Raw genomic sequence first — 16771 nt, forward strand, 5'->3', positions numbered from 1 at the left:
TAGAAACATTGTCTACTAGTGGAAATATCAAAATAGAATCACCAATAGATTGTGGTAATCCTAATGTAGTTAAAAAAGGTAGAGGTCGACCTCTATACACAATCAGCTGATAGGTAATCTACTTGAACCCAGATTATAATTTCCGCAAAGTCCTATAGAAACTCAAACAATTGTAAATTATATAAATAATAGACAATTAAAGAGAATTCATGTTATTTGAGATATTGGGTTGTTCTTTAAAGAAATTACTGGTATAATTAAGGTTAGTGTCGGTTGTTGTCAGATACAACATCGAGAACGTCTAATACGGCACGCCACTGGTCAAATAAGTGAAGAATATACTACTTAAGTTGGAATCATATGGAAAACTTTTTTATTAATAGTTTTAGTTAGTTTAGCATGATTCAAAAGTTGAAATACAACTATCAGATATCAATTTTTTTATTAGTATACGAGGTTTGTCAAAAATTTAAATTTTGTGCTAGAGTAAAGTATATTTTTCACAATTCAGAAAAATGCTATGGATTAAAAGTTATATTCAAATATTCAATTACAGCCATTTATTATGAAAATTCAGGTTTTGTGATTAGTTACTTATCTTTTCGTATTAATTATCCTGGGGGGATAAAATTTAACGCAATCTAGGATGCCCTTGGTTCCAACAAGAAGGTGCTTCCATCCCTAGTACATTAAAGGTTAGATTACTCCTCGAAAATATGTTTAATGGAATGGTGATTCACAGGTATTCAGATATTTTTTAGCCTTCTAGGTCTGCCGATTTGTCTCCACTTGACTTTTTTATGGGGTTACTTAAAACGGCAGGTTTATCAGCGGGGACAATTTGGAGACGATTATTTCTGAAGAATGCCAAAAAATTACTCTAAATATGATACGGGAAGTAATACAGGAGTTTTACAAAAGAACAATTCAATGTTTACAAAGAGAAGGTGGATATGTCGAAGCTCTAGGACATTGAATCGAAATTTGATTACGTTTGTTTCTGTTTAATAAATATTCTTTGTATGGATTTTTCAATTTCTAAAATAAATAATTATTATGCATTCATTACGTATGTAAATTGCAAGGTTGTACAAAAACAGTAATAAATAGAAAAGTTATCATATTATTAACAGCCTTACTTCATAACATTTTTCTGAATAGTGAAAAATAAAGATACTCTAGCACGAAATTCAAATTTTTTGACCAACCTCGTATCCTGCTTTAAAAAATTGATATCTGATGGTTGTATTTCATTTCAACTTATCAAGAATAACTTTTTTTCATAAAACCACCGATAAAAAAGTTTTCCATGTGGTTCCAACTTAAGTAGACACACTGTATAAAAAACTACGAGCATGGAAATAGAAATCGTGTCTAATAATCGAACGAGCGGGAAAAGGAAACCCGTGGTGAACGTAGGAAGCCTCAAATTTTTGTTGAATGGTATAGATGTCGCACTTGTCGCGTATTTGAACCTCTATCAAAGTTGGGACAAACAACCAGAGAATGGATACAAAAGGGCTATCAAAAATCTACTAAAAAACAAAAACATAATCAAACAAAACAAAATAAAAACGTACAAAACCCTAATAAGACCAGTAAACACATATGCGATGGAAACAACAGTAATAAACAAAAGAGAAGAAGAACTTGACACAGTAAGGAGAAAGAAGAGCAAGGAAAAACGAAGGAATAGAGAGAGAACTGGGGAGGAGAATATAGAGAGATACATAAAAGCATTCAACAACGAAACCAATTAAAATGATCATTGATTGAAATGATTGTGGCAAAGGAGAAGGGACAGGTAGAGAAAAACTTGGAGAAACGAAATAGAGCAGAACATAAGGGCACTTAATATAGAAAACTTGATAGCAAAATGCCGGAACCGAAAATAATGGAAAATAATAACAAAAACAGCTAAAACAAACGACAAACCATAAAGAAAATAAAAATTAGAAAACGAGGAGTAATCAAACTCAAAAAAAAAACGATAGCCATAATCCACATGGGATTGTGGATGATGATGATGATGATCTCATTCCCAACAAGTGAACTTGACGTCAACCAGACGACCATAAGATCCTCTAATTTCTTGGCAATTGAAAATTTTGTCGGACATAATCGATAGAAGACGTCTTTCTAAAACTTTGATGGCTCGACATCACATAAGTGGCGTGGAATCGGATACCCCAAGAAGATATTGATTACCTGATGGAATGAGCTATTTATCTGAAATATATACCATATATTACCGAAAATTAAGTAATTTATATTGAGTATTGAAGCTTCTACGTTACTGAGTATATTTGTTTGTAGTTCATTTCAACAATTTCTTTTTTATTCTTTTCAGGATCTACATAAAAGCATCATACCTATAACAGTGATGTCAATTCTGACGCCGGCACTAATCTTTATACTTCTAGCGTCTCATTTTCCTCCTGTTTTGGAATCGGAAGCGTGGGCGTTGCTGTCTTCCTTACTGTTAACAGCTGGGGTAACGGCGGCTATGCTCCTTTTAGCAGGTAGACATGCACCGCTACCTCTGTTCGCGCTGTTGATCGCCATCCACACCATGTTTCCGCTATCGAGAGCAGTGTCTTTAGCTTTGGCAACTATTGTGACCGTAGCTCATTTGGCCACTTCGATAGCCTATAGGATTAACGACAACGGCATACAGAATTATTTGCAGGTACGTTAGAAGATTTCGTAGGTAATTTAGCAGCTCGCTCATTAAAATTCCAGCAAATGTTTCAAATACTTATTTCATATAGTCCTTATTAAATTTTCCCATGCTCTGTTATAAGATTTTTATTTTTCAATCTACTTTATGAACGATATTACTTAATCCCTTTGTCATATCTTTTGAAGTGTTTGCTTTAGTCCAAAAAACATATTTTTCATTATTAATAAAACGATTATAATTATTAATTATAGGTGTTTAATTATTTCGATCCAGTGGAAGATCCAGTCTAATCATAGACAAACTAACAAAGTGTTGTTAACCTTTTTCTAACCATAGAGATTATTACAACGATCATGGAAAATAAAAAGATTCTGATTGACATTTCGACAATCCGAACGTTCATACATGTCATACATCAAATATGAGTAAAACTAATTTTTCCGTTCTTCTTTTTTATCAAATAACCAATATCCCAGATTCCGCAGCTAGCCAGCCACTTAAAAACTTTGTATCCACAGCATTTAAATATTGAAGGAATGTTTTTTATTTTGATTTTATATTTCAGTTGGTACCGGAAACGGTGATGCTGATATCAGCTAGCTGCACTGGCGTTTACTACAGACATATGACGGAAGAGGCGCATAGACGTACTTTCGTCGGTACAAGGACCTGTATAGAATCGAGAGTGAAGCTGGAATGCGAAAAAGAACAACAAGAACAACTGCTATTGAGTGTTATTCCGGCTTACATCGCAGCAGAGGTGAGTATAATAAAATTGAGTCTTTCAAGTATTCCAATATATAAAAATTATCATCCTGCTTCGTTATTGTCGCTGATATATCAATATATCAGATACATCTGAAGAAATTGAATTAGAAGAGAGACATAGATTGAAACAGGAAAAGAAAGTCGGACCCAAAACAGTGAAACGTAGTTTGAAGGAACTTAATTCAAAACAAAAGAGAAAATAAGTTGAGAAAATAGAAACCGATGAAGATTCAGAGGAATCTGAAGGGTCGAAATTGAGCTTGCTGGAGAGTTTAATATCTCCAGTTAATTTAGAAATGGACGAAGAGACTGATGATTTGAGTATTAATAATAATTTAAGTGGGATACCAGCGAATTTCAAAGAAAATTGTTTTGTTTTCGTATAGTTTGAAGAAACTATTTCAGTCGTTTATTACGTCGGAAATGTTATTATTTTGGATCGGTTATGAAAATATTTTATCTTCGGTTTACCATGGTCATTATTTTTCCTTGATATAGAAGATGTACACACTCTGTACATCACCATGATTCTCAACCATGAGCGGCTGGTTGTACAGCTAGACTTTTCACGTTTGCAGTTAATTTAAGTAATTAAGTGCAATAAAAAACGTATAATTACCTACTTTAAGTTAGAATTGTCAAATAATGTACAACAATGTCATACAAAATGATTATAAACATCTCATTCAGACTGATTGTAAAGCTTAGAATTAGTAATAAATAAACTAAGGATGTACGATTTTATTTTTTGTTATTTTCTTAAGAAAGATTCTCGACTACGTTAGTTAATAAGTTAGTTGTATATTTGTGTAATAATTAATAAAAATTCAACTACTTTAATTGACTTTTTAATAGAGATGTGTCGATTCTCGATACCACCGATCGAGAATCGATCGCAAAACGTATCGATACCAGTATACGGACGGAGAAATTATTTTTTAGACAACGCTATCTGAAAGTTGTTCGTTCTGTATTCATTTACATACCGAAAGTTGCGTTTTGAGTGTTCCATGTAGTGAAAGTGACAGTTCCGTACTACAAAACATTTTCGGAACGCTTTGGAGTGACTCTAGCCACTTCAATGTTGACGGTTGACAGTTTGACTTCGATGATTTTGCATAACCCTAAATTTTTGTCTAGATTAATGAATAACAATGAATGAATTATATCATTAAGTGCATTATATTGTTCAATAAATAAAATGTTTACAATTATCTGTTATTTCTTTTCTTTCCTCAGTGTAATTAAAAAGTTTTGGATTTTATGCGTGGTCTAAAAGATGTTGTGTACTACTTTTTAGTATTTCAGAAAGTAGCACTTTCAGTCTTTGGCATACAAATAACTATTTTAATCCAGTTTATATTGTTATCAAAATGCTGCTTTAAGGGTTGGTCCAATTTAATTGCAGAATAAATGTTTATTAAACAATTGTTTGTTTTTTATTTGCTAAATTGCCTCTTTTATCCCTGTATAGGCATAGATATTTTAAAATTGGTTTGTAGGTTGTTCAAACAAATTATGAATATGTTTCTAGTGAGAGAATTTTTTATACATCGATGGTATCGGTATCGAGAAACGAGAATCGATTTTTTAGGTATCGGTATTGGTATCGACAATCGATTTTCTAGGTATCGGTATCGACACTTTTTAACTACCCAGTATGAATTCTACCACATTTCGTATATTTTTGAAAGAGTAGAGCTTTGGGTAATAAGAAACTGACGTTTGAGAGAAAATATTCTATTCTTTAATCAAAAATTTCGTAAGCTCGCCAAAGAAAAGATTAGAACCGGTATTTTTAGTGATTACCAATAAACAATGAAATAATATTGAATTTGTAGAAGACCTTTTGTTTAAATTAAAAAATATGAAGTACAAGTAATGGAAAAGCACTGCCAGGATTTCTAATATGTCATTTTCCAAAGTCTACACATCAGATAACAGCATTAAAAGTTTTTTCCCATTTTACACCTACTTAGCTGAATCTCAAAAACTAGAACTAATAAAATTTTTCTAATAATATCTTCGAAAATACCATATTATATATTATCAGCAGCAGTAAGTTGGTTCGGAGGTGATAATATGTACATAACTTTTCCTCGGTTTTTTTGAAATCTCGATTCAATCTTGTTTGTTACATTTTACGTAATGATATTAAACAGACAATGTCACTATCGTTTCAACATCTTGTATCTTATTCCCCATTTAATATAAAGGATGTAACCGCCCTTATACGTCGCTCGATTCCCACGGGAATGCCGGGAATTTCCCTCGGATATATTTTATAACTTTTATCGTAAAGACGCCGCAAGATGGTCTCATTATTAAATTTTTAATAGAACCGTTCCCTCATGACGATATTCAAATTTTCTGAATCGTTTTACAACCCTTACACTGATAACGTATCATAATCGTTTCGTCAGTTGCAGATGTGATCTTCAGTATTGCAACTTGTTTTATTTATGCGGTAACCGATCGCTCTTCAAATTTAATTGAAGTTCTTATCTCTTTTATGTATTAATAAATGCGGAAATTGTTTGAAAAGGAATGAACAATAAAATGTAGCGACGAATTCAACAAAGAATGCCTTTTACGAAGAGAATTGTAGACAGATGTTATTACCTCAAAGCGAATAAATACTTTGTGTGGTATGAGCTAAAATTAACGGTAAATTTTGAAACTTCGTAATAAAAGCTAAACGCGGTACAGCACAGTAGACGTTGCAATAGAAAACAAAACGTTTAAGGAAGTAACAGCCTTCAGATAACTTAAAAATCTGGAACATCCTTAAAGGAACGAATAGAAGCTAAATTCAGGACAAATTTGAGTCTACTAAAGAACAAACTTCTTACACTTATTATCCCAGTATTTTCAATCATTTCGTACGCCACACTTTTCTATAACTATCCACTCGTTTTTCTGGTCTTTCATATTTTGTTCAATTCCTTCCTTCCAGATACTTGAGGGTCGCTTCTGCTTTCTTTGACCAACTGTTCGGCTCCATCCTCATCACATGTCCGTACCAGAGCAGTTACTTAGTCTACATTAAAATAGATTCCAGCATCTTCAGATGGAGGTGAAACGTACCGACTGAGTACGACAAAGATAAAAAGGTTTGTTTCTTCAAAGCTCTGAAGAGACCAAGGGTTTGGACATATCCAACGTATAAAAGACACTACGAGAAGAAACGGATGTACAAAGGAGGTCTATTGTTGAGGAGGGCTGTAGTACTGCGTGATAAGGAAAGTATGATAATCGAATCTAGAATCTATGCGACTAGAATTAACGCTATTTCGCGAGAATACGATAAGGAATGAGCCAAAACGAAGACCGAATTCGTATTTTTAACGAGGTAATTAAGGTAATTCAAGAAATATCTTCGTGTTTAGATCGTAGATAAACACGTAGAAAATCTAGGATCGTAAAAATATCTCGAGGAGACGATATACTGATCTTTAGATGGAAGATGGAAGAACTGAAATTTTTCTTGGAATAGTCCGTACCTAACTGAACGTACAGGACCCAGTTTTTCCTTTGTTCCTTCGCTAGTGTCTCATGCATTGAAAACTGTTTTCAGTTATTTGAAATATGTCTTAACGATGTACAAAATTTTTATTTTTCTCGACATATCAAATTGATGGAATTATTCGTATCGGTGTTTTTACCCGACTGCCAGGAAGGGTTGTTTTTAACGCGTATCTTGTATGTATGTAATATTCTTTATTACCCCAGAACTGCTAAACGGATTTTCACATTTGAGGTATCGTTAGATTCGTTTCATTAGTCCAAGTGTTCTTAGATAGGAGACATTTTAAAAAAAACCAAAATGGCGGATTTTGGACGTCATGTTGTGAGGTAAAAAAATTTTTTTTACTACCAAGCATATCGAGTTGGGCATCAAAATGAAGGATTTTAAACACTGATTGTAAATATGTATATAACTTGCAGTTTTAATATTAAACGGAACGATAAAAAATAGCTAATTAAAATAATTCAGGCCTGTGCGGATAGATGGCACCACTAGACCTACGTTAAAACTGTAATCATAATTGTCTTGTGCGATTTAAATATCTTCATTATTGTGAGTTGCCCCAAAATATGAGGCAAGCTGGAGATACAACTTTTGTGGACATATTAAACAGTCTTGGCGTTGGAGAACTTACAAGGCAGCAGTTATTTATCATATAAAACCGCAGAGTACCGTTGATAGGACCATTTGACGATGGAGAAGCTGTCAGAATTTTCTCAACAACTAGACTGGTTGATGCATATAACGCGACTATGACAGAAAAGTTAGAAAAGCTCACAAAAGTATACACCGTTAGTGCTGTAGACATCTCATTGGATCCTAAAACATATGGTCAAAAACCACGAGAGGAATACTTACCTGAAGATCCCAATAAAACTCAAATTAGGTGTAGGCTCTCGAGCCATGCTAAGACGGAACATCGATGTTAACCACGGGCTGGTTAACGGTGCTATGGGTGCTATATCCGACGAATAGATTGGCCAGCACTACGCAGAGAGCAGTTGGAGCCGGGAGAACTGCCACAAGCAGTATTTGTTGGGTCTGATGACCCAAATGGAACTGACCTGGTATTGGAGTCCGGATAGAGCCTTGTGCTACAGAATTTGATGCTTTACGCGGTAAAGACAAGATCGAGCGACGAATGCTTCCCATAATTTTATACTGGACAGTGATGGTGCATAAACTACAGGGCACAACTTTAGACCGAGCAGTTGTAGATTTAAGTAGAAACTTATTTGCAAAAGGTCAAGCTTACGTTGCTTTGAGCAGAGTGAAGACTCTCTCCGGACTTGCTATTAGTTCTCTTGACCCTAACAAATTGCTTAATCAACCACATGACATAAACTCATTCAAGGAATGCCTGCATGGATAACTACAATTAAAAATCAACTGAAAAGACTGAAACAAGATGAAAATTCAATGATAAGGTATTTTAAAAAAATAATGATTAGGTACTTAAAACCAATAACATAAATTGAAACAGTACCAAACAATGTACCAGCATATTGTACACTTAGAAATATCAGCACGGTAGTTTTTTCACTTTTTTGCAACATTATAAACAGAATTGCAGTCGGAGGCATGAAATTGAATGCTATGATAAATTATTATCTCTCTGTGCATGCCTCCGAATGTAATTATGTTTATAATATTGCAAAAAAGTGAAAAAACTACCGCGCTGATATTTCTAAGTGTACAATATACAGGTACATTGGTTTGGTACTGTTTCAATTTATGTTTCTGGTTTTAAGTACCTAATCATTATTTTTTTAAAATACCTTATCATTTGATAAGGTTGATTCAGTCGATTTTTAATAATTGTAGTTATCCATGCAGGCGGGTTTTTTTTTTTAATTATTATTTTATTAATAACTTTTATTTCGTTGTTCAACCAGCGAATCAAGTTAGTAGCACAGAAACTACATTGATTATAACCAGCTTTGTCTTTGTTTATTGAAATACCAGCAACATGAGGCGGTTATGAGACCGTAAAATCCACCTGGGATCTCATTACGTTAAACATATTACACCATATAATAGGCGTTAATATATATTATATTGAGACAACTAATTCTAATGAAAAGAGGTTTGGAAAAGTATAATATAACATATTGGACGATATTAAATTAAATACAATCGATAGTTTTTCAACGAAATATAATCAATTCATAAAAAGTTACTTTTTATACCATAATTAGGTAAATTATTTTCCAATTTTGCGTATTATTGGATATTTCAATGGAACCGTAATTCTAAACGTCTACTAGATCATTGCGTGATCAAAAATCATTATAAACCTACACCAAATTATAATATTCAAATCGTAATCTAACAGTCACGTGACTTTGAAGACTATTATTTTGAATTATTAATAAAAAATGTATCGATTTCGAGTTTTTTCTATTCATAATTGTTATAAATTCTTAATTTATCGATTACAATACTCAAACGAACATCTAAAAATTCAAATTATATAAGACAGCTGTCGGAAACGTATCCGAATTCGACCTAAAGATGTCAGCACTTATCATTTTAACTGAGTAAATATTGTTAAACTATATAGTGTGTATTAACCTTAACATTTTTCATGTAAACGCGCCTTTAGTTATATTTACATTTTACAGTTTACACGTGAACTTACGTTTGTAGTAGTCCAAAAAAATTGACATTTGACAATGTGGTTGTAATCTTGTCAGTTGTGCAATTACGTAATGAGTTTAATTGTGCCTTAAATACTTTAAAAAATATTCAATGGCAGCTCATACTTCAGTTATACGATTAACAAACGAAAACTAAGCGTTCAAAATGGCCGAAATTTTAAAATATAGAAATATATTTCTCATTTTGAAAGGAAACTCTTTGAGATTCGTGGTGTAAATATTCATATGAAATGAATCAGATGTCTGGTCTTTAGTATATATGTCGTAGGCAGTTGGCAGAATCCGACATTCCGCAGACTGCCTAGGGAGTTGGCGGACTGCCGGCAGATGGAAGAAGAAGACATCATCGAAATCACCTGTCTTCCAGCTGCCTAAAACACATCTTTTTCTTTAACAACGTTATGTTTGGGATGAAAAGCAACAGACTTTCTCTTATCGTAGCTGTCAACCGAATGACTGCTAGTTATCGATAATTTTCTCATCCGCCGCCATTCTGTCAACTCCCTAGACAGTCTGCAAAATGCCGGATTTTGCCTTCGACATATATAAGATACCTAGTTGACACCTCAATCAAATTTCATTTGTCTATGATGTACAGTGACGTACGATAATCTGTTTTAAAACTAATAATCATTTTGGCGAACACAGTTTGTAATAATTTTTATTGGTTTGCAGGTCAAACGCAGTATAATGTTGAAAATGGCCGACGCTTGCCAGGAACAATCGAATCGGAGTTTCCACGAGATGTATGTGCAACGTCACAATAACGTCTCTATATTGTATGCGGACATTGTAAACTTCACTCCTTTGTCGGAACAATTGTCCGCCTCCGATTTGGTCAAAACACTCAACGAACTCTTCGGTAGATTCGATCAAATAGCTCATGTGAGTTTGGTTGAAAGCTTTTATTATATAAGTACATTCTTGTTTAAGCTCGAACAAAAAGAAACTAAGAAAGGTTTGAATCGAGTACGAGGCGAGAGAAATAACTAAAATAAATAAAATACAGTTTGTAAATTTACTAACTACTATAAAAGTTTACACAAAAACGTTTAGAATATGGTAATAAATCGATTAGTTAGGTTAGGTTAGGTTAGGTTAGGTTAGGTAGTTAGTACTTAATCTTTCTTCATACATTGTATGGATGTATTCGTTGAATTTTTATTTGAAACTGGAAGCTTTCGAGACTCTCTCTCTCTATTATTCTGTAAGGATTGGATTGGTTAATATAGTTCTTAATAATTTGTTTTAAAAACGCTGTACGATCTCTAGATTTCAATTTCATTTCATTTCATATAGCTTTTAATATGGTTTTGTATATAAGAAGCTTGATTTCGATAATTCATGTGACTAACGTACAGATGGCGTGTGAAAGCTTCTTTTGTACAGTGAGTACCGCGTTTACTCACAGTCGATCAAAAATAACAACGTTGATGATTAGGTGCAGTGTTTGGTCACATTTACACGTAATAAATCAAATTTTTTTGGTCGGTATGTAACAATGGATGAAACATGAAAGCATCACTTCACTCCGGAGTCAAAACGATCATCATCTGAGTGGACTGCAACCGGTGAATCACGTCCAAAGACACAACAGTCATCTGGGAAGGTTATGGTTTCAGTATTTTGACTAAATCGAGAAAAAAGGGCCCTAAATGTCGAAGAAAAAATCACTGTTTCACCAAGACAATGCACCGATTCACAAGTCGATAGTTAAATTGAAGAATTACACTTCGAATTGCTTCCTCATCCACCCTATAGTCCAGATCTGTTCCCCAATGACTACTGGTTATTCGCTGATCTCACCGGTAAGATTCAGCTCAAATGAAGAAGCAATTGCTGAAATTGAAGCCTATTTTGAGGAAAAAGACAAATCCTTCTATAAGCGCAGTCCCGAGGAGTTAGAGAAAAGAGTTGAAATGATTGTATTACTCTTGAAGGAGATTACCTTAATTTTGTCTCATTCGCTTCTACTTTCCATCTTTGCAACCTTTTTTTTATTGAGATTATCTAATAAATTTGATGATGCTTCTTGATGATTAATAAATTGTATCCTGGTATATCAAAATGAACTATTTCTTATATATTTGATAGTCCAAGATAATGGGTCTACTTATAACAGCGCAACCATAAAAATCGAACTTTTTTTACAAATATTAATACGTGAAATTGCTAATAACTATAACTTTTAACCATGTATCAGACTCAACCCACGACAATCAAAAAATTTGTTAGAAAGAACCCCAAATAAACTCAAATTCACGTGTGACATTGAAATGTTTCAACCAAACCGATTGATCTATAATGCATCTTTAGAATATCAAACTTTGCGTACACCCCCTGTTTAATTTCATCATCGTTATTAAATCTTTCACCCCTTAACTCGTCCTTCAATTTCGCGGAAAAAAAATAGTCGGATGGGGTCATATCAGGGCTATGTGATGGGTGTACAGTCTCTGTGAAGCCAAATTCGTGCACAGTAGCCTTGGAAATGGAGAATTGACATGAAGCAACGGCAACTTGTTTTTTTAATCCACTCCATGGATCTTTTTTGGACGTGGGATCACAGTAAAGGACCAAAGTTTGGTTTCTGGAGTAGTCAGAAACATAAGTCACTGTAAACAGCTTCATGATACTTCATAGGTTGAAAATTTTTTGGGATATTGATAATGTTACAGCTGGGCACCCCGCCACTGAGTAGCAGACTTTTTTTTTTGGAAAATATCGTGTCTAATCGATTCGCTGCTGACCCGCAAACGAATATTTCAACTTGACTCGGCTTCAGATTTGGTATGATTTATTTTTAGTCGAAAATGTTGTTTATTTACTCCTCAGAGACTTGGTTAATGGATACCACTTACAGACATACTCACATTTCAATGTTGAACTTGTCATAATATTTACTTTCAGTAAAAGTTCGCTTACAACTATCATTCAAGAACAACGTAAATCGATTATTGTTTTCCATAAAGGTTTCTTGAGAGACGCGTAAAAAAGAAGAAGAAATAAACCGCCGAAAAAAACAACTTATGGCAAGAAAAAGAAGAAAAAACTACCGGGTATATATTCGTGGATAAAAAAGAAGAATCGAAATTATTATGAATATGTTTTACACGATTAATGTAATTTCTAAAGCTCCCTTGCAAATTTCTAAGAACAAAAACTCTTTTCTATTCATACAGAGGGTGGTCCTTTTTGTTATACTCTCGTTTAGATTTTATAAATATTTCATAAGTTTCGCTTGAGAGATTTCCATCAATAAAATGGCCTCTTTCCCTTTGCGAGCGATCGTTTGGAAATTTCGTGTTCATTTCATTTGAGCGACGATAATTTCAGACCGATTCAGTGTGAAATAGGAATTCGGGATAAATTATCCAAAGTGAAACGTACATTATCAAACACACTTAATGGGAAAATTAAACATTTGGCGTTAACGATACCTCTATGAAAATATTTTCCAATCTACAAGAATCACCCTGTATTTCATAAAACAACTATGAAATATCATTATTATAAAGTGTGCCATGGAAATTTTAGCGCGCTACACAAATGTCTAATCTTCTTTTTTGGTAAAAAAGTATCTCTAACGTTGAAACTTTCATCAACGTTTTTCTTTTAAACTAAAACGAAAAAAACGCATTTTCAATTAAATCGTCTGTATTAAAACCTTGCAAAAATTTATTTTCTATCGCCTAGCGGGAATTAAAGCTTTGTTTTTATTGGTACTGCGTTCGTCGTGATGCTCTTTTAAGCGATCGAATCCCATTTATGTAACGAGAAGATATACACCGCTTGACCCAATTTACGATCAATTAAACCAGTATTTGAATTTTATTCACGATATATAGCGATCCCTGCAAATGAATAAACTACAACGATTAAGTGGGAAACATTGTTGCCATGTGTATCGTGGTAGAATTCTTGAAAAAGCTAAATTTAAACACCAATAAACGCTTTTTTTTCACTGGGTTATGTGAATGAGAGAGTAATAAAATTATAGAGCAATCGTAATCCATAGGTTTCTTCTATTAGAAAGATGAAAATTCTTCCTTTATATGTGCCCAAACCAGTTCAAACGGGTTTACTTCTTAGACGTTTAATCATTGATTTTTTCAAAATATCTTGACAGACACTTTGCAGGCTTTGTTTAGATTATCCCAGTTTTTACTAACTAGCTTAATAAAATTATTATAAAGAAGTATTGAATCATTAATTATATCCTTATGTATTATATTCGGACTCTTTAAGTATGTCCTTTTTCAAAACCTATTTCAAATTATTACTATTCACACTACTCTCGTAGGTGCATTTTAAACGAAAAGTCTACCGATATATATATATATATATATATATATATATATATATATATATATATATATATATATATATATATAAATGTATTGTGCTGTTCATTAGTCTCGCTAAAACTCGATTTGACATTTGACAACCAACTGTATGTAGATCGATGAATCTTAAGTTGTGTCACAAATTAAATTTCTGAACGCAACCGTAATATCTGACATTTGACAACCAACTGTATGTAGATTGATGAACCTTCAGTTGCGGCGCAAATTAAATTCATGAACGAATAATATTTGACATTTGACAACCAGCTAATATGTCGATCGATTACAGACTGTATCACAACTGTGTATGTCGGCCAGTATTAAATCGAAACTTTTTATTTATTTTGAGTTTATTTTATACAAAAGTTTTGGTCTTTCATTTATCGATTGGAGCAGTAAGAAATTTGCCGGGTCAGCTAATTTGTTGTAAAAATTATTAAATTCTCAATGTTTTATATACAGAAGTACTGTATGATGTATAGTATCTAATTGTTTCTTCTTGTGCCACAAAATTGTTGTTAAGTGCCCAACCAACACTCACAATTACACTGTCTGTCGCGCGTTTTGAAGCGCGTATCGAAACAGGCGTCAGAAAGTGTAATCGTGAGTGTTGGTGTAGTAAACAGTGTGTTCAGTACAACTTGTCGTGTAATTTGTGACGTCAGAAAACAGATTTGTTTGTATAAAAGGAAAGTATAAAGATCGATGATCTTATGACAATAGATTTGTTTTGTTGTAGGAGAATCAATGCATGAGAATCAAAATTCTAGGGGATTGTTATTATTGCGTTTCCGGACTGCCGGTTTCGAGACCCAACCACGCCTACAATTGTGTAAATATGGGATTACAAATGATAGAAGCAATAAGGTAAATATCACTCTTTCTAACAGTTTACCATAACTTTACTCCGCCCTCTTATATTTACCGATTATACATAAAGTCTTATCAAGTAGCGAAGGATTCCATATATTGATACCATTCTAAAATGTTCAAAGGTCATTTAGAAGTCAATTATCAGACGAAATCACGTCGAAACTGCATGCGAACTTATTATAGCAACTTTCATTATATTAAGATTATATTTCTATTTAGAAAATTTTGTTTTCATCCTATTTTTAGTTATAAAAAGTCAAAAAAGTAATATTTTCAATATTTTGTTTCATTTTGTTTGTTTTCGGTACATATAAGATTTTATAAGTTTAAAAACCAAAAATTTCAAAACGTTTTTGTTTGAAAAAAATCAAAATCATATTATTAATCGTATTATTACTATTATTAACCTAACCTAATCCCACGCAACATTTCAAAACAAGTATGAAGTTTGAAGCAAAGAAATTCTAAACTAACCTAACCTAATCCCACGCAACGTTTCAAAACAAACATGAAGTTTGAAGCAAAGAAATTATAAACTAACCTAACCTAATCCTACGCAACGTTTCAAAACAAGTATGAAGTTTGAAGCAAAGAAATTCTAAACTAACCTAACCTAATCCCACGCAACGTTTCAAAACAAACATGAAGTTTGAAGCAAAGAAATTATAAACTAACCTAACCTAATCCTACGCAACGTTACAAAACAAGTATGAAGTTTGAAGCAAAGAAATTCTAAACTAACCTAACCTAATCCTACGCAACGTTTCAAAACAAGTATGAAGTTTGAAGCAAAGAAATTCTAAACTAACCTAACCTAATCCCACGCAACGTTTCAAAACAAACATGAAGTTTGAAGCAAAGAAATTATAAACTAACCTAACCTAATCCCACGCAACGTTTCAAAACAAACATAAAGTTTGAAGCAAAGAAATTATAAACTAACCTAACCTAATCCCACGCAACGTTTCAAAACAAACATAAAGTTTGAAGCAAAGAAATTATAAACTAACCTAACCTAATCCCACGCAACGTTTCAAAACAAGTATGAAGTTTGAAGCAAAGAAATTCTAAACTAACCTAACCTAATCCTACGCAACGTTTCAAAACAAGTATGAAGTTTGAAGCAAAGAAATTCTAAACTAACCTAACCTAATCCCACGCAACGTTTCAAAACAAACATGAAGTTTGAAGCAAAGAAATTCTAAACTAACCTAACCTAATCCTACGCAACGTTTCAAAACAAGTATGAAGTTTGAAGCAAAGAAATTCTAAACTAACCTAACCTAATCCTACGCAACGTTTCAAAACAAGTATGAAGTTTGAAGCAAAGAAATTCTAAACTAACCTAACCTAATCCCACGCAACGTTTCAAAACAAACATAAAGTTTGAAGCAAAGAAATTATAAACTAACCTAACCTAATCCTACGCAACGTTTCAAAACAAGTATGAAGTTTGAAGCAAAGAAATTCTAAACTAACCTAACCTAATCCCACGCAACGTTTCAAAACAAACATGAAGTTTGAAGCAAAGAAATTCTAAACTAACCTAACCTAATCCTACGCAACGTTTCAAAACAAACATGAAGTTTGAAGCAAAGAAATTCTAAACTAACCTAACCTAATCCTACGCAACGTTTCAAAACAAGTATGAAGTTTGAAGCAAAGAAATTCTAAACTAACCTAACCTAATCCTACGCAACGTTTCAAAACAAGTATGAAGTTTGAAGCAAAGAAATTCTAAACTAACCTAACCTAATCCCACGCAACGTTTCAAAACAAACATAAAGTTTGAAGCAAAGAAATTATAAACTAACCTAACCTAATCCTACGCAACGTTTCAAAACAAGTATGAAGTTTGAAGCAAAGAAATTCTAAACTAACCTAACCTAATCCCACGTAACGTTTCAAAACA

At 33.1% G+C, this 16771-nt stretch overlaps 1 protein-coding gene across 4 annotated transcripts in view; it reads left to right on the forward strand.

The window, feature by feature from the left end:
- Positions 1–16771, forward strand: part of LOC130453442 (adenylate cyclase type 2-like) — a 124941-nt gene that overhangs the window by 57476 nt on the left and 50694 nt on the right. For 3 of the 4 annotated variants that reach the window (XM_056793195.1, XM_056793197.1, XM_056793196.1), the window contains exons 3-6: positions 2351–2689; positions 3249–3443; positions 10316–10525; positions 14726–14853. In XM_056793195.1, the coding sequence (XP_056649173.1) occupies positions 2351–2689; positions 3249–3443; positions 10316–10525; positions 14726–14853 (872 nt within the window). The remainder of the gene's footprint in view (positions 1–2350; positions 2690–3248; positions 3444–10315; positions 10526–14725; positions 14854–16771) is intronic. The other variant, XM_056793198.1, reaches the window with a different exon arrangement.

Source organism: Diorhabda sublineata, chromosome 2, assembly GCF_026230105.1.
Source record: "Diorhabda sublineata isolate icDioSubl1.1 chromosome 2, icDioSubl1.1, whole genome shotgun sequence".
Taxonomy (NCBI): Eukaryota; Metazoa; Arthropoda; class Insecta; order Coleoptera; family Chrysomelidae; genus Diorhabda; species Diorhabda sublineata.